At 39.6% G+C, this 18944-nt stretch overlaps 1 protein-coding gene and 1 long non-coding RNA gene across 5 annotated transcripts; one reads left to right on the forward strand and one right to left on the reverse strand.

Annotated features, from left to right (window-relative positions):
- Positions 1-736: 736 nt before the first annotated feature.
- On the reverse strand, positions 737-5274 carry LOC116523247. Its single transcript, XR_004257059.1, has 3 exons — positions 5188-5274; positions 1962-2070; positions 737-768 (listed from the first exon to the last, which is right to left on the reverse strand). It is a non-coding gene; the product is annotated as an uncharacterized LOC116523247 (long non-coding RNA).
- A 48-nt stretch (positions 5275-5322) lies between these two features.
- Positions 5323-17217, forward strand: LOC116523192 (peroxisomal membrane protein 11C-like). Of its 4 annotated transcripts, XM_032238293.1 has the most exons (7): positions 5323-5412; positions 7865-8056; positions 10326-10504; positions 10800-10850; positions 11353-13041; positions 15693-15988; positions 16427-17217. In XM_032238293.1, exons 1-5 carry the CDS (start codon positions 5344-5346, stop codon positions 11564-11566), a joined length of 705 nt encoding a protein of 234 aa, XP_032094184.1. In that variant the 5' UTR covers positions 5323-5343; the 3' UTR covers positions 11567-13041; positions 15693-15988; positions 16427-17217. The 4 variants fall into 4 exon arrangements, with proteins under 4 accessions (XP_032094184.1, XP_032094179.1, XP_032094191.1 ...); XM_032238288.1 differs by having other exon boundaries at positions 15693-17217; XM_032238300.1 differs by lacking the exon at positions 15693-15988.
- Positions 17218-18944: the final 1727 nt, after the last annotated feature.

The raw sequence follows: 18944 nt of genomic DNA on the forward strand, positions 1-18944 counted from the left end.
ATTGTGATTAATGGCATGAAAAGACATAAGTCCTTCTGCTAATGCTAATTTCTTTTCTTCGTCTCCATAAGTTGTTTTCCGAGAAAATTCCTGTATTTTGGAGGAAGATGCAGCAATATTTAAATATCTTTTATGTCTCTGTGTCTCCAAGTGCTTTGAAATATCATTCTTCCCGCCATGCGAAATAGAAAATTCACCATCACATTTCTCACATTTTACTATGTAATCGCTTTTGGTTTTTTTAATAAAAGGAAATTCACTTCTTAGATTATCGTTGAATTTGCAACTTCTTTTCTTACTCATTGTTAAAAATCTAAAAAAAATAATAATAATTATATTATAAATTATTATATACATATTGCTTAAAAACACAGTAAGTAGGTACATAATTACATGAACATATTTTATTGTTAGTTTATAAATTAAATTAATTTGATTGTTATACAGTAACTATATTTTAAAAATTATTTTAATTTTAATCCTATATTTCTTTCAAAAATAATAACAATACTAACTTGTATTATTTTTCCTCTGAATTTGCCGTAACGTAAGTCGTAAGTGTCACTTTCAAGGCCGGTGCTAGACTTTTTGCCGCCATTATAAAATATAAATAATACGAGTACTGTCTGCTAAATTCAAGAAAATTTATGTATTTATGAAATAAATAAATTACTTACCTGTTCTGACCCCCTCCTCCGTCCAGTAACGAATGCCGAGACAAGCTTAACTGGAATGTACTTTAATAGCAAGACACCAAAACCTCGGTGGCTGAAAGCCAAGCAGAACAAGCAGATAAGGACCTTGGCAGCAACTAGACAAACTCAGGCAGCAATAAACACAGATAAGGCTTGGCAGCAATCCAGCCTGCCAAGCTCACGGTAATGTCCATGTGTTGACTTCTACAAAGAGGGGCGTGTGCACAAGTAGCTTTTTATAGTCTGTATAAGGAATGTATAAGGAAATATTACTAGCTCATTATTAATGCGTAGATAACTGCGGGACATTACACACCCACCCACACCAACACACAAACTATGACAGTGCCAGGAAAACATCAAAAAATAAGAATCCCCCCCCCCAAAAAGACTGCCAATAAAACCAGTTTTTTTCCCCTAAGCCTAAGGACAGGAAAGACAAAGTCACTGGAATAAAAACCATCAAGGCATTGTGGGAAATTATAAAGGACAGGAGATCACAGAACCATCAAGCACCTCAGAATTACCTAAACGAGGGTGAAACACACTAAATCTGGCAAAGCTGCCTTGCACCAACCTGGTCTGCCCATAGAAAAGCAGCCACTTTGAGACACGTAAACCTGGTCTGAACATATTGCATCACAAAGAAAACATTTGCAAAACGGAACATTTCTTGTAGTAAATATATTTTATAAACAATTAAAAAATAAAATTCCCCCCAAAATAATTTTAAAAAGATATTCTATAAATAAAAGAAGTCCTTAAAAACCATTGTTAAGTATTCCACCAGTAATAATTTATACTGTAACTATTTTAAGGTATTGTACCAGCCAGAGTATACTGTAACCATTAGTCCAATCCACCAGCAGAAATTTACACTGTAACAATTTTAAGTTATTGTACCAGCCATAGTATACTGTAACCATTAATCCAATGCACCAGCAATAATTTATATTGTAACCATTTCAAACTATTCCACACACAATAAATTGAAGTAAAACATTTTAAAATATTCTACACTCAATACTTTTAAGTAAAACTACTTAAAAATTTTTTATGCACAATACATTTCAAAGTATTGACTATATAATTTTTTTAAATGGTTTATTTTAATTTATTTTGGATAGAATCTTTTTTAAAATAGTCTAAGACAATTTAAAAAAAGAATCCACACAGAATAAAACTATTTTAAAAAATCCTATGGACAATAAATAAAATATTATTTTAAAATACATTAAAAAATTAAAAAAAACCCAGGTCACTTACCAGCAGGCAGAATCAGCAAAACTCCGATGCGATGGATCCTCGTCGCGATGGATGGAAACAACAGGGAGCAGGCGGGCAGAGAGGCAGCAGGAACAGGTAAGACACTGGACTGGAGGAACAAGGCTAGGGTCACTAAGCAGGTCGCCTGGCAGGCTTAGCCAGCCAGGGGAGGCTGGACAGCAGGGGCGGGGAAAGCTAGGCCGCCGCGGCTACCGCCAGCCCGCGGCTACAGCTATTGAAGGTCTAAAGGCCTTTTCTCGTGAAAGTTGGGCTGCCACCGCCCACCCAAAGCCACCGCCGGGGCTTAGTTGCTTACCTGAGGGGGAAGCAGCAAGCTCCTGGAAGGCGAAAGGAGTTTTCAAATGGAGGTCAAGCGTGAAGCTTTTAAATTTAAACGCTTCGCCTCCAGCCCGCTCACTGATTGGCTGGACTCCAGCCAATCAATGAGCAGCAGGCTGAGCTGGTTTAGTGCGGATGGGCAGGGGAGCGAGCAAGCTGTGACGTGCTGGCAAGGGCGCTTTGCAGCGACAGGGGCCAGGACCGGTACCGGTGTTCACGGAAGTTAATTACTTCCAGTTTCAACGACCAACTGGTTCACAAGGATCGCCGCCGAAAACAAAGATACACATCCTTCACATTCTATACAATTGAATTGAAATTTACCATCACAACTAAGCCCAGCATTGCTAAACAAGACAGTTAAGTGAATTTTGCAAAGACATGCCACTTGCCAAGCGTCTGAATTCTGGTCACATAACCATGAAGGATTGGCATTTAGATCCTAAAAAACTGCCTTGCATGTATCCGAATTTACAACCTAAATGCTGGAGATGTAATTGTGTTGATGCTACATATTACCATATATGGTGGACTTGTAAAAAGGTTAAAGCATTTTGGATAAAAATATGGTGGATTATGCAAAATGTTCTTTAAAAAAGGATAAAGTTTACCCCTCAGTTATTCTTGTTAGGTATAATTACTGATTGTACAGTTATAGAGACTAACTTGATTTTGCATTTAATAACGGCAGCAAGACTTGGTGGCGCAATACTGGAAGAAGGAAGATTTGCCTGCTATTCAAGAATGGACATTAAAAGTACCAAGCTTAGCAGAGATGGCTAAAATATCAGCATATCTCAAGGATCACTCAAATGAGATATAAACTGGAGTGGAGAAGATGGATTGACTTGCTGAAAGAAATGTCCTTCTGGGTTCAGCTTCAAGTGGGGAAGACGACACTGGAGACATGGAGGCTGCTTGGAAAGACGGTTTATTGTTGGACAGGACCACATGGCTTGAGCCCTGAACAGAAAAGGTGATCACATGTTTCAGTGTTGATGGAGAAGAAGAGAAGGGCTGAGGAAGAGGCTTGCTAGGCGTTTTATACCCTGTTTAGTCCCACCTCTATTTCCTGTTCCTGTGTAAGTAATGTATTCTGGTTATTGTCAGACTCCCATGGTGCCATGCAGGGGGCTACTCTCTAGGCTGTTTTGAATACAGGTATGAGTTCTCAGATGCCATGTGGAGAGTTGAGTAATATCCCTTCCCCCTACAGCTGCAGTGGGGAAGTCTTTATTATGCAAAGTGGGCTAGCCTGGCCTTCTCAATGGCCTATTGACAAAGTGTGGATGGGCGGGAAGTTAGAGGCAACTATTCTGTCTTTTAAAACATGTTTCTTTCTTTTCACATCCAGAGAAATATTCTGCCTTTTCAATATTTCCTAGGATATTTCATTTTTCTGGGAGAGGGCTGGATGATAACTTCCCAGACTATACTCAAAATAAATATGGGACTAAGAAATTCCAGATAATTTATGATTGAAGAAACAAGAAATGATATAATCTGTTTAGAGTTAGCCTAAGAGGAGTTAAAGCTCAAATAAATGATGATACTAACTATCTTTAAGTTTATTTTAGAACATCTTTGTTACAGATTTATACCCTGTATTTGTTCTGGGAAGTTAGGGGGGGGGGCAGGTAAACATTTGTTTTTTTTCTAAAATTTTCAATAAAAAAAAAGAAAGCTATAAAAATAAAACAAAGACACACATCCTTCACATTCTATACAATTGAATTGAAATTTACCATCACAACTAAGCCCAGCATTTCTAAACAAGACAGTTAAGTGAATTTTGCCAGGACATGCCACTTGCCAAGGGTCTGAATTCTGATCATATAACCATGAAGGATTGGCATTTAGATCCTAAAAAACTGGCTTGCATGTATCCGAATTTACAACCTAAATGCTGGAGATGTGATTGTGTTGATGCTACATATTACCATATATGGTGGACTTGTAAAAAGGTTAAAGCATTTTGGATAAAAATATGGTGGATTATGCAAAATGTTCTTTAAAAAAGGATAAAGTTTACCCCTCAGTTATTCTTGTTAGGTATAATTAACCGATTGTACAGTTATAGAGACTAACTTGATTTTGCATTTAATAACGGCAGCAAGACTATTGGTGGCGCAATACTGGAAGAAGGAAGATTTGCCTACTATTTAAGAATGGACATTAAAAGTAACAAACTTAGCAGAGATGGCTAAAATATCAGCATATCTCAAGGATCACTCAAATGAGAGATATAAACTGGAGTGGAGAAGATGTATTGACTATACTTAAAATAAATATGGGACTAAGAAATTCCAGATAGTTTATGACCGAAGAAAGAAGGAATGATATAATCTGTTTAGAGTTAGCCTAGCAAAGAGGAGTTAAAGCTCAAATAAAAGATGATACTTACTATCTTTAAGTTTATTTTAGAACATCTTTGTTAAAGATTTATACCCTGTATTTGTTCTGGGAAGTCCGGGGGGGGGGGAGGTAAACATTTGTAAAAGTTTTTTTCTAAAATTTTCAATTAAAAAAAGAAAGCTATAAAAATAAAACAAAGACACACATCCTTCACATTCTATACAATTGAATTGAAATTTACCATCACAACTAAGCCCAGCATTTCTAAACAAGACAGTTAAGTGAATTTTGCCAGGACATGCCACTTGCCAAGGGTCTGAATTCTGATCACATAACCATGAAGGATGCAGCATGGTGGGGAAAAAATGGCCACAAGTTACCTCATATCAACTCTGAGGTACAACTATTCTCCTTTATTAGAAACCCACACAAAAACACAAACAAACACACAAACGTACAAAGAAAGAAGATATCTCTTTCCTTTCATAACCACCTTCATTCCTTCTCCAACCACATAAGATTACTTACTTACCCCTGTTCCCTCAGAAGACACCACCAGACTGCCTAACGGCGGCAAAATTCCCGCCAACTGGCTCGCGCTGGTTCCTGGAACTTGTAGTTTATTCCCTCCCGACTCGGCTTCCGGTGACGCGATTGGACGAGCAGAGGTCAGCCCGGAAGTGTTGCTATGGCGGCGGTGCCCCCCTTCAGTGGCCTGGTCTCCGTATTGGAAACCTACCGGGGCAGAGATCGAGTGGTGAGAGGAGGGTGGGAGATCGACGCGCGGGGGGGATGTTTTGAGGGGGCTAAGAGGAGCGGTGAGGAGGTGCTTTCTGTTCGCTGGGATTCCCCTCGGGTTGCCCAGGGGATTTAAAAAGCAGAGAAAGCTGGAGCAGGGGTGTCCAACCGTGACGTCTTTAAGACTTGTGGACTTCAACTCCCAGAATTCCTCAGCCTGCGTTGCTGGCTTAGGAATTCTGGGAGTTGAAGTCCACAAGTCTTAAAGTTCCCAAGGTTGGACACCCCTGAGCTAGATGATACCCTAGCTGTGGGAAGCAAAAGGAGAGTGGGCGTCGAAGAGAAAGTTCCCAAATCCACGGACTACAACTTCCAGCACCCACCGCTAGCGTGGCCATGGGAGTTGCAATTCAGAACACTTGGGGAGCGCTGGTTGGAACTCATCAAAACTCCCAATAGAGACGAATTTGGGCATCTACTCTATTTAGGAATTAAGGATAGAGCTGGAAGGGACCTTGGACGTCTTCTAATCCAGCCTCCTGCTCAAGCAGGAGAACCTCTACCACTTCAGATAAGTGACTGTCTAGTCTCGTCTTAAAAACCTCTCGTAATGGAGCACTACCAGTTTCCCTACACTCTCTTACTCATGCAGCCCTCCTCAAGCTGGTACTTTAGCAGAGTCGTAAGGTTTATGGTCCCAATAAAGGAGAATATGTTTAGCTCGGGTTGAAATGACTTGGGTTGGTGCTCTCTGAGCTTGGCTGTTTTCTTGCAGAGTCTCATTATTCATACTAAGTAACATCATCAGTGCTGAGGTTACGTTTGGGTAATTGAGTAATGAAATAGTTTGAATAATGAAACAGTCTGCAAGCAAACAACCAAGCTCAGAGGTTTATGGTTCTCTGGACCTGAGAAGCACCATATAGAAAAAAGCTGAATTGTGACTCCAAGATCTTGAAGAACTGGGAACCCTGTGTTATTTTATAATTTGGATTGCTCCTAGAGGGGGATGGAGAGAGAAAGAGAGAGAGATCCCAAAGAAGGAAAGCACATTTTGAGATCACAGTGTTTGTTGCATTGTATGCTTATATCTTTATTTAACACTGGATCTGTAAGCCTGTTTCTCATGATGTATTTAAAATTCACATATGCCGGTAAAATGTACACACAAAATGTAGTGCACAAAACAAGTAGAAAGCATGAAATTTGATAAAAAGGCACTAACAAATAATTAGGTTTCTAGCAATTTTTTTTATATGCTAACTTGTCTTCCACTTCTAATTTATGCACAGTATAGATATTTAAAAGATTCCTGTCCACTACAGTTGGGATTAGATAAACCATGTGACCCTTTGGATTATCGTTTCAGAAATATTTCCTTACCAGATTCCTCAGTGCTTTCAACAATGTCGGAACTTTGAATGTACTTGAAAAGTTATTAAAAATTCAGGGAGATATTCAAAAATATATCTGCCTTGAAAGAAGCCTATGTTGAACATAGCACAGGGAATAATACAATAGAATACAATAGCAGAATTGGAAGGGACCTTGGAGGTCTTCTAGTCCAACCCCCTGCCTAGGCAGGAAACCTATACTGTTTCAGACAAATGGCTATCCAAGACTTCCAGTGTTGGGGCATTCACAACTTCTGGAGGCAAGCTGTTCCATTGATTAATTGTTCTAACTGTCAGGAAATTTCTCCTCAGTTCTAAGTTGCTTCACTCCTTGATTAGTTTCCACCAGTTGCTTCTTGTTTTAATGTTTTATGATATTTTGTATTGTGTCATAAACTGTGTCATGATCATTTTTATTATAAAATGTTATATGCCATTTGGCGAATTTTAATTCTGATCATAAGTCCCAGATTGTGGACACTTTGTGTAAATTGCCCCATTTAAGATAACTTAGTTCAAAATCCATTGCTCTATGATGCACTGTTCTACCCAGTTAAAGATTACAAAACTTTTAGTACCTAGTACATATATTTTGAGGTTCTAACGATATCATATTGGTGAGCCCCCCCCCAATGATCTTTTGCAGAGGCCCTCAAATCTAGCATCGAATGTAGCACAATCCCTTGTTCTCCAAATTATGATTAAAACCTTCACATACGTGAAAGAATAGATTTTATCATATCATGTTCCTCTAAAAATTAGTACACTATAAGTTGAAATATATTTTTTCAGAGATGTATAGCATTTTAGTAAAACAGGAACCAATTATTTAAAAAAAAATCGGGACAGGAGAAAAAAGCTAGCTTATCTTTGAAATTAACCCTCTCAATTTAAAGATATTTGTAAAGTGTTTGCCAATAGTAAGAGGATATGAAAAAATATGGTCTACACTACAGAACACATTTTAATTTTGGCCTTACTCCAAACTTTACCTTTCTGGGGATACATGGCTCTTTAATAAAAAATATAATTTGCAAATGGTAATAATGCTTTATATAACCAATCTTCCTACATAAGATACGCATCATCTGCTATGGCTGCCGGCTGGCTGGTGGAATTTTGGTGGCCAGAAGACAGCCTGGAGAACCATCCCTTGGCCAAGGCCTCCTGGCTGTTTCAGCACAACTGAGTCACTGTCGAACAGTTCTACGCCTTTTTGACGACCTAGCCATGCTTTCCTATAGCTGTCAGTATGGACTGGGGAACAAGGTAAGACATGCAAGAAAGTGGATGTTGTCCACAAAGTTGAAAGCTTTGAATGTTAATAGGAGCATTTGCAAAACACACACACACACACACACACACACACACACACACAAAGTCTAATCTTATCCTGGTCCAGGGTCTCCTAAAGCAGTGTTTTTCAACCTTTTTTGTGCAAAGGCACACTTTTTTCATGAAAAAAATCACGAGGCACACCACGATTAGAAAATGTTAAAAAATTTAACTCTGTGCCTATATTGACTATATATAAGGTGTTTTTCCCACGGCACACCTTACTCTATGTCACGGCACACTAGTGTGCCGCGGCACAGTGGTTGAAAAACACTGTCCTAAAGCAAGAAAGATATTAGAATATGAATGCAAGCCATAGTAAGCAAAACCCATCCCTGGATATAAATCCCTGGATATACATTAACACATGAAGTGTTAATACCACTTTATAATGCCTTGGTAAAGCCACACCTGGAATACTGCATCTAGTTTTGGTCGCCACGAGGTAAAAAAATGTGGAGACTCTAGAGCGAGAGCTGAGAAGAGCAACAATGATGATTAGGGGACTGGAGGCTAAAACATATGAAGAACAGTTGCAGGAACTGGGTATGCCTAGTTTAATGAAAAGAAGGACTTGGGGAGACATGATAGAAGTATTCCAATGTCTCAGGGGTTGCCACAAAGAAGAGGGAGTCTACTATTTTCCTAGGCACCTGGGGGTAGAACAAGAAGCAATGGATGGAAACTAATCAAGGAGAGAAGCAACCTAAAACTAAGGAGAAATTTCATGACAGAACAATTAATCAATGAAACAACTTGCCTCCAGAAGTTGTGAATGCTCCAACACTGGAAGTTTTTAAGAAGATGTTGGATAACTATTTGTCTGAAGTGGGGTAGGGTTTCCTGCCTAAGTAAAGGGTTGGAATAGAAGACCTCCAGGGTCTCTTCCAACTCTGTTATTCTATTTTATTCTGTGAACATTTAACATTGTTTACGGAAATATGCCTCTGAATATATTGTTGGTGAACAATTGAAAACAAAAATCTAGATGTTCTTATCACAATACTCATATTTGTTGTAGTATTTTCTGCCGTTCAAAAATATCACAGAACATAGACTTATAGGCCAGAAGAGACCTTACAGGTCTTTTCTCTTTCTTTCTTTCTTTCTTTCTTTCTTTCTTTCTTTCTTTCTTTCTTTCTTTCTTTCTTTCTTTCCCTCTTTCTCTCTCTCTCTCCCCCTCCCTCCCTATCAGATCTAAACAGTGTTGTTTAGATGAAATCATGTTGTCACTTAGAGCAAACAACACTTACTACTGTACGGCCCTTCCCCGCTGGCTTTCTGGTTATCTGCAGCTGTTCTTACTCATCACTGTTTCATGGAAGTACAGGGATACTGTATGTGAGACTTGCAAAGCATTTCAGTTACAAGGACCTTGTTACAAGTTGTAAAGAACATTGGAGAACAACTTAATCCAACTGAATCCAACCATCTCTCAATTTAGTAACAAATTCTACTGTTTTACAGTCTAGGTTATAGAGTTTCTTCTATTTATAATTTAGGCTTTATATGAAATTCTGAATGAAAAAGGCTATTGAGATGATTGAAAATACTGGGAAGGGAGGACTTTTCAGATAGAAAAAGAAGTGCAGCTTGAAATAAGTGGTTACTTTTAAAAAGGAAAGGAATATAAAGTTTAAAAAGGAAAGGAACATAAAGTTTATTTGATCAAGATTAATATATATTATCATCTCTGGTAACCTTTAATGGACCTTTGCTGATCAGGACTGAATGAAAAAGTTTTAAGGATTTGTTTGTAGATAAGAGCCATGAAATATCAGAAGAGAACATTTGTTCTATTTCAAGGGTTGATAAGTTACAAACGTTGATAGTTATGATGAAGGGGGAAGTCATTTCTTTATATGCTCTCCTTTTTCTTTACTATATTTTCCTTATTGCATTTTTTTATTCTTTTTAGTTTGTTTTTCATCTTTTTAATTGTAATAAACTTACTATTAAAATATATAGACCATTCTCAGACTCAGAATGCCCAGAAGCTCCATTTTAAGATGTTTTGCAAATAATACTTATGGTAGTACTGATCGAATCTCAGGTCTAACTTAGGATGCTTGTGTACTGGTAATCTTTCATCTAAATGCCAAACTGTAATGCTCACTTCTGGTCTAGTGACCAGAGACCAGAAGAAAGGAGAAGATGGAATGGAGAAATCAACACTTAAAGCTTGCTTGCTATCCCATTTCAGGAGAAAGATACAGCAATGCGCTGGCTTTCCATCTTCAACAACATAGCTGATCAGCTTTATTACCCCTGTGAGCATATTGCCTGGGCTGCTGATGCTGAAATTATCCATGCCAACTCAAGTAGGTGGTGGACATTCAGTACAACTCTCTGGGGCTTTTCTCTGCTGCTGGGAATTGCACGGTAAGGAGGAGAGGAGAGGAGGGGAGGTAGGTAGGAAAGAAGGAAGGGAGAAGACTAGACAATGACTACCTGGAATCTAAATCTTCAAATACATGAATCATTGGGACTCAGTTTACCCTTCCTCCAAGCTGGATTCTGATTGAGGAAGTCTTTATGCTTTCCACTTTCCATATGTCTGGAGTATCAAGAAGGTTCTGCAGTATAACAGAATTCAAGCAATATTAAGGACATTAAGGATTTCTGCTCCAGAAATATGGCCTGCAGCTAAAATTTTGTCTTTACATTCTCATTCCAGAGCTCTCCGAATTTTATTACTCCTAAGAAGAAAGCAGCATACAGAATCCAGGTATGACTCCCTGCCTTGTAAGCATTTTCCCCCTCAACAATTAACAGGGATAAATTCCATTTGGCATAAAGGCACACATCTGAACCCTTTCCAGAAAAGTTAAGAGTCAATCCAGAAGGTTAAGGAAATGTGTATTAAAATGTCCTGGTTTTTTTTTTAACTTTCCTTTACATTATTCCTTCCTTCTTTTAGTATCTGCTGTCCAAAACTTAGTTAATAAACCAAGCTGTTTTTGGATCATGCTGCTGTTTTTTGATGGTAACAAATCAATAGTCCAGTTAGTACACATTTATTATTCTGTTTGGGACAAAAGTAGAATTTTAGCTCGGGGGGGTGGGGGATGCCATTTCCACATGAGGATTTCTTCTTGAATGCTTCAGTAGTTGCCAAGAATAAAAACTTATTTCAGGGCAAAGATAAACCCTTAGTTTTCTCCCTCCAGTGCTGATAGCAACAAATAAGCTCAGCGAATGTATTTTTCTTCCCCCTGTCTGGCTTGCAGAGATTTCTCTCAGAAAACAAGAGCTGAAATGCGCCTACAAGTCTTGGCCATCCTCAGCAACCTGGCTGACCTTGCCAATGCCATCCACTGGTTGCCTCCAGGAATTCTCTGGGCTGGAAAGTTTTCTCCATGGCTTGTGGGCCTCATGGGAAGCATTTCTTCCTTCATTGGGATCTATCGAAACTATGCAGAGGGCAGTTGTGGAATGGTTTGAACAGCTGCTGAATTGAATGGAGAAAAGGGGCTATCAGGGGAATTTATAAACGGTTACATAATCCCTGTTGAAATGGGGAGAGTAATTCCTATTATGGTGGAGGCTAGATTGGTATTAGGCTCTTCTATTAAAACATGGTGCTGCTTTTATATAACACATAGGCACTTTTCTGGAGGATCTATTTGGGAGAGTTTATAGAGCAGGGCTGGCTGAGGAATTCTGGGAGTTGAAGTCCACAAAGTTGCCAAGGTTGGAGACTCCCTATTATAGAGTTTAGTTTGCCTACTTCACTCTGTGTATAGGTAGTCCTTGACTTACAACCACATTGGAGCCTGGAATTTCAGTCATAAGTCATTGCAGTCGTACGTCAAAGCACCTCATGACCAGACTTGATTTTACAATTGCTTTTACAATGGTCGTAAAGTGAGCCACTCTGATTGTTAAATGAATTACATGTTGTTAAGCAAATCTGTTCTTCTAAATGGGCTTTGATATTGGCAAGAAAACCCAGAAGCTGGTGAAAACATCACGAATTGTGCTCCCATGGTAACAGGATGCTACAATCAGTGGTAAATGCAAGCCAATTGCCTTGCGCCCAAAATGTGATCACGTGACTGCGGGGAGGGGGCAGCAGTCATAACCTCAAGGACCAGTTATACATAGCTTTTTAACAGTCTGTTGTAATTTCAACCTGTTGTTAGCTACCTTAAGGGGCAAGTGGCTGCCCTGCTTAGTTAATTTGGCTATGGTTTTTTAATGTGAAGAATACAGTCTTGCTCTTTGTACATCATGTTAATGTGGAACCATTAGGGCTGATAATAAAAGATACAATCTCACACTTTCCCTTACCTTTCCCAGTCCTAAAACCTGGTGTAAATCAATCAGCACCCACCAAGCCATAATATACAAATTGTAAACCAAAACACACGAGACACTTTTACATTGGAGAAGAGTGTGCTGAAGCAGAATCTAGTCGAATATGTTCAAAAGAACCCAGAAGAAGGTTGCTAATGGCTGAATAAGAAGGAGAACACAGATTATTTTCCAGCTCTATAACAGCACTTCTAATTTTTAATACTGAGGTGGGAGATTATATGGCCTTTTTGCTATATTATGAAGAAAGCTACAAAAGGTAAACCTAATGCTATTTTTTAAATCGAGTGATAGATTCAGTTAAAATATGTCTGTTCTGCTACTGTAATCTTCTCAGGCCAGACACTATGGTTTGGTGCAAACACGCAAGGTAAAATTCAATAATAGGTTCTATGTATGAATGAACTTATTTGTTTAGTTGCCTTATTTACAATTCTCTCCCTGTCCTTTGCTCCCAGATAATACCCCATCTGATTTTAACCTCCGGCTCTCCCCTGCCCTCACTAAAACTCTAATTTGTGGACAGTAAATAGATATGGCCTTCCTTTAAACAACCGGAACAAGAACTACAGAGAACCGTATAGAGTACATGAAATTCTTAGGTAAGAACAGTACAATAATTTAATATTTCTGCATTCAAGCTTGGTTAAAACTGTGAAGGTGCAAACTGTATTGGGCTGGCTAAAAGTAAGTAAATTTGGGCCTGACCAAGTATTAGGTTATATAAACTCCTTTAATGATTTCACTTCAGCATGATAAGAGAGTGCTTTTTCTCTGTTTCAAGCAATGATAGAACCTAAAGTCCTCTATTTGATAAGATAGAGTTTACAAGAAATTCAGAACTTAGTACATGAAAAAACGATGGAATTTGAATCTAGAGATCTCAAAGATGACGATACACACACACACACACAGAGAGAGACAGTTTCAAATTTATGGAATATACACTCTATGTGTATACGATTTTGTTATCATATTTTTAATTGGTATAAGCTCCCAGGTCATGTATTTGAAACGAGCAGCTATATAAGTTGAAATAATAAATATATATCACTGGTTACTAGTCATAATGGCTGCCTATCATCTTCAGAGACATTTGCCTTTCAATACCTGCTTCTGAGCCACACAAGCAGATTGTGGACTTATCAGCATATCTGGTTGATAACGGTGGGAATCGGATGCAGGGATCATCCCTTTGCATGCCTCTTCTTAAGGCCTGTGATGCAGGGCGTAGGTAATACATTAATGTCATCCATCCTGCAAATCGAGGTCAGTCTTGGTTGCCTTGGTTGGTTCCTGTGAGATTTTAAATCTCACAGTCCATTAGGCATCAGCTCGGGGTCAAACTGCTTTGAGACATGCAGGGGCTGTCATGCCTTGGGAAGGAGAGGCTCCCGAAGGAGGGCCAGGAAGCACCCAAGGAATCCATGATAAAGGGAGGAGCAGAGTAAAGGATTGAGGCCCAGAACTGCTCTGAAGACTCTGATGTCCTGGGAACAGCCGAAGTGTTACCAACCTCAATCGCTTTACCTACCCAACACAAGGTCCAAGGGAGGCACACTCCCCATCTGGCCTGACCTTCTAGGAAGCCGCCTCCCTCTGCCCTTGGGAGAACTGTAGTGCTTGCTCGGCAAGTCCCCAGCACTGATCCGCTGTGACCTCAGCTCCAGAAAGAAAGAAAGGCTACCTAGAGACTGCATTCCTGGCCCTGAAGCACCTTCATTATAAGTAACATCTCAGTAGGAAGGAGAGGAATAGGAGAAAGGGAAAGGCAGAGGAAGAATGGGAGGGAATGTAAGAGTAGGAAAGAGGGGAGGAATGGGAAGAAGAGGGGAAGGGTAAAGGGGAGGAAGGGGAAGGAGAGAAGTGAAAGGAGAGGAGGAAGGAAGGAAGGAGAGAAGAGAAGAAAGGGGGGTAGGAAGGAGGGAGGGAAGGAAGGAGAGAAGGTGAGAAGAAAGGAGGGAAGGAAGGAGAGAAGAAAGAGAAGAAAGGGGGGTAGGAAGGAGGGAGGGAGGGAAGGAAGGAGAGAAGAGAGAAGAAAGGAGGGAAGGAAGGAGGGAATGTAGGAGAGAAGGAAGGGGGGAAGGAAGGAGGAAAGGAAGGGGGAAAGGAAGGAGAGAAGGAGAAAAGAAAGGAGGGAAGGAAGGAAGGAGGGAAGGAAGGAGGGAAGGGGAAGGAGGGAGGGAAGGAAGGAGGGAAGGAAGGGGAGTAGGAGAGAAGAAACGAGGGAAGGAAAGAGGGAGGGAGGGAAGAAGAAGTAGGACCGTTGTAAGATAAGATGGATCTATGGGATGTTAAGAAAGCAATCTTCAAGTATATTGTCAACTGTAGGGGAAAAATTGTTATAAATACATATTATTAATAACAGTTATGAGATCATATAATTGTGAATGTATATGTGAAATTGATAAATATTTGGGGGGGGGGGGGGAAAAGTAACATCTCAGGACCCCACAGCTCTGGAAGCCAAGCAGCCCCTTTAAGAGAATCATTGACAGCTAGAGGAACAACCAAAAAACAGAGTGGTGTTTAGGGAGCATTTGGGAGCCTCTTTGCTGTTACTCACGTCCTATTACTAATCTGCTTGTGGGCCAATCTAAACACATCACAGGCGGATCTGACCTGCGGGCCTTGAGTTTGATATGTCTGCTTAGGTGGGAAAAAAATAAATCTTAAATAGAGTGCTAAGAAGTGATCTAAGAATCTGCCCCAAAAAGGCATAGGCAGGCTTCATGACCATAAACAGAGGAATGTATTATTGATGTACATTGTAAGGTCCAAAATGCACTCAAGTCATCAAAGTTCCAAAAAAATACTTAAGCAGAAGCTTGGAAAAAGTAACAGCTTTTATTTAATAAAGCAAAATAGCTGGGTGGACAGTTCCACTGTACGCAAGCAACAAGCATTCAAGGAAGAGCCTCACCTGAGAAGAATGTGTCGAACATCTTATACATTCATGTAGCCAATCAGAGACAAAAGTTAGTTACCCATCCATAGAGCATCCCTTGTCCGTGCCTTTCTTATCTATAGAGCATTCCTTGTATGCTTGTGCATTGGTATCCTTGTCTATTTCGAGTCAACCCTGGACAGCTCTGTGCTCTGCCCTTCTTATCTATTGAGCAAGGCTGTCTCTGGCGTCAGCGAAGAAACAAGAAACAGGGAAAAAAGTAAGGAGCAAGATATAACGAATTAAATTAGGACTAATTTGCAATAACTATATAATTATATCCCTTCATTCCTCCCTTTACTTCAGGACAGGATTCTTCCTGTCAATGATTGACCAGGCGGGTGAACTCTTTGGGGATGGTCTGGAGAACCATGACCTTTACCGGTTTCTCAGGAGAGTGAGTAGACACTGATGAGGCTATGACTGTCACCCCAGTGAGGGTGGACTGGACTACCACACTGGATCAGAGCAATGAAACAGGAGAGGAGAAGGAGACCTCCAAAGCTAACAGCACTAGAAACCCAATCCTTTTCCAACCAGAGAAGATTCCGCCAAATGAGTTGAAGTCAGCTGCCCCACCCCAAATCTGCACTGGGACATGTGTAAGTTTCCTTATTCTGGCAGCTGACTCCTCTACAACTTTAAGAGAGTCATCAAATTGTAGGCAGCAGTTGTTAGGTTTGCATTTCCTGCAAACTCCACCTTCTTGAGCAACTCCACCTTCTTGATATCCAGTGATCTCAACGTCCAGGGCGAACTGGGAGCCTTGGGGGTTGAAGCATATGGGGTTTCCATTATTGGGACAAATCTCATAAGTGATGGTGTTGTGGACACAGGACGTGGTTTGCTCCTTACAATTGTAGTGGGAATGGTAGACGAAGGTCTTTGTGACCTTGTTTCCGTGGTGGGTAGTGACCAAACATTGCTCACACTGAGACTGGGAGACTACAGCTTTGGGTGTAGAAATCCCTAGGATGAAAAGCATTAAGACAAGTTGTTGAGCCAAAGTAAAGGTGGGCTGCATCTCTTCCTTGTCCCAGGAACTTGCGGGGAAACCACCACAGCAAATCAAGAAAAGAGCAAACACAACAAATACAGCAAACCAAGCCTATTCAACGTGTGTCTAGGCCATGTAGGAGAACAGGTCAGCGGGGGAAGCTGGAGTGTGGTGAAGTTTCAGCTTGAGTCTATCTAGATGCTGGGCTTGTCACCATTCAGAAGGCTCACCAACGTGCTTGACTCTTGATCCGTGAACCCACGCTTTGAAGCCTTCCACCTTCACGGTCACTGGAGTGCTTAGGAGTCCCTGGCGAGGTATGGACCACCTGGGTTCAGTGCAAACAGGGAAACAGTTCTTTAATTCTTACCCACTGACCTGGTTCAGCCAGTGATGGCGCATCAGCAGCCAGGTAGAGCAGACTGGACCTGTTTAGAGATGGAAGACAAAACCTGCACCAGATTATGCAAATATTGGGAAATATTTCTTTCCCCTTTGCAGGAGTCCTGGAGGGTAGTTGCAACAAAGGGCCTCTCATATATTATTTCAAAGGGTGACAGTCCCAATTTCCTTGAAGGCAGGGCCCTAATTCTGGCTAAGGTTATTGATAACATTTTTGGCCATGGGAGTTGGGTTTCCTGACAAATTTTGGATAGCTGTATTTTTAAAGTTTGGTTCATGTGTTCCACTTTTGCTGAGGCCTGGGTCCTGTAACTAGAGTGGAGATGTCAAGGGATGCCCAGGAATTTACTAACATACTGAGCAGCCTGTGAGGTAAAATGCCTTCCACTGTAACAATTTTAAGTTATTGTACCAGCCATAGTATACTGTAACCATGAATCCAATGCACCAGCAATAATTTATATTGTAACCATTTCAAACTATTCCACACACAATAAATTGAAGTAAAACATTTTAAGATATTCTACACTCAATACTTTTAAGTAAAACTATTTTAAAAAATTCTATGCCCAATAAATTTCAAAGTATTGAGTATAGAATTTTTTAAAATGGTTTATTTTAATTTATTTTGGATAGAATCTTTTTTAAAATAGTCTAAGACAATTTTAAAAAAGAATCCACACAGAATAAAACTATTTAAAAAATCCTTTGGACAATAAATAAAATATTATTTTAAAATACATTAAAAAATAAAAGAAAAAAACCCAGGTCACTTACCAGCAGGCAGAATCAGCAGAACTCCGATGCGATGGATCCTCGTCGCGATGGATGGAAGCAACAGGGAGCAGGCAGGCAGAGAGGCAGCAGGAACAGGTAAGACACTGGACTGGAGGGACAAGGCTAGGGTCACTAAGCAGGTCGCCTGGCCTGACCCTAGTATCAAATTTATCATATAAGACTTTCATCTCATTCTTTATCTCATTCCTTATTTCATCTTTGAACTCTCTAAACATTTCTAAGTTCTGTTCTCTGGATTCTCTAAACATTTCCAAAAAAAATTCTTTCGTTGGTACATCTCCACTAGCGGGCATAGAAGGTGGGGGCTGCAACTTTGTGCCAGGTATAGGAGACGTGGATCTGGGAGGTAATTTCGCAGAAGTCGATTTGGATGCCATTATATCTTTGCTTTAAATATTTATTCTCATTTTGCTAGTCCACTATGCCGTTTGTCTTTTAAAGCATGTTTCTTTTTTTTCACATCCAGAGAAATATTCTGCCTTTTCAATATTTCCTAGGATATTTCATTTTTCTGGGAGAGGGCTGGGACTAAGAAATTCCAGATAATTTATGATTGAAGAAACAAGGAATGATATAATCTGTTTAGAGTTAGCCTAAGAGGAGTTAAAGCTCAAATAAATGATGATACTAACTATCTTTAAGTTTATTTTAGAACATCTTTGTTACAGATTTATACCCTGTATTTGTTCTGGGAAGTCAGTGGGGGGGGGGGCAGGTAAACATTTGTAAAAGTTTTTTTTCTAAAATTTTCAATAAAAAAGAAAGCTATAAAAATAAAACAAAGACACACATCCTTCACATTCTATACAATTGAATTGAAATTTACCATCACAACTAAGCCCAGCATTTCTAAACAAGACAGTTAAGTGAATTTTGCCAGGACATGCCACTTGCCAAGGGTCTGAATTCTGATCACATAACCATGAAGGATTGGCATTTAGATCCTAAAAAACTGGCTTGCATGTATCCGAATTTACAACCTAAATGCTGGAGATGTGATTGTATTGATGCTACATATTACCATATATGGTGGACTTGTAAAAAGGTTAAAGCATTTTGGATAAAAATATGGTGGATTATGCAAAATGTTCTTTAAAAAAGGATAAAGTTTACTCCTCAGTTATTCTTGCTAGTTATAATTAACTGATTGTACAGTTATAGAGACTAACTTGATTTTGCATTTAATAACAGCAGCAAGACTATTGGTGGCACAATACTGGAAAAAGGAAGATTTGCCTACTATTCAAGAATGGACATTAAAAGTAACAAACTTAGCAGAGATGGCTAAAATATCAGCATATCTCAAGGATCACTCAAATGAGAGAAATAAACGAGTGGAGAAGATGTATTGACTATACTTA

This window comes from Thamnophis elegans, chromosome 1 (genome assembly GCF_009769535.1).
Source record: "Thamnophis elegans isolate rThaEle1 chromosome 1, rThaEle1.pri, whole genome shotgun sequence".
In the NCBI taxonomy this organism is placed as follows: Eukaryota; Metazoa; Chordata; class Lepidosauria; order Squamata; family Colubridae; genus Thamnophis; species Thamnophis elegans.

Bases quoted from the DNA above. Each gene is read 5' to 3' on its own strand.
- LOC116523192 (XM_032238288.1), top strand. From the start codon at position 5,344: ATGGCGGCGGTGCCCCCCTTCAGTGGCCTGGTCTCCGTATTGGAAACC. The intron at 5,413-7,864 runs GTGAGAGGAGGG...TTCCTACATAAG, and splicing joins ACCGGGGCAGAGATCGAGTG to ATACGCATCATCTGCTATGG. The intron at 8,057-10,325 runs GTAAGACATGCA...ATCCCATTTCAG, and splicing joins AGTATGGACTGGGGAACAAG to GAGAAAGATACAGCAATGCG.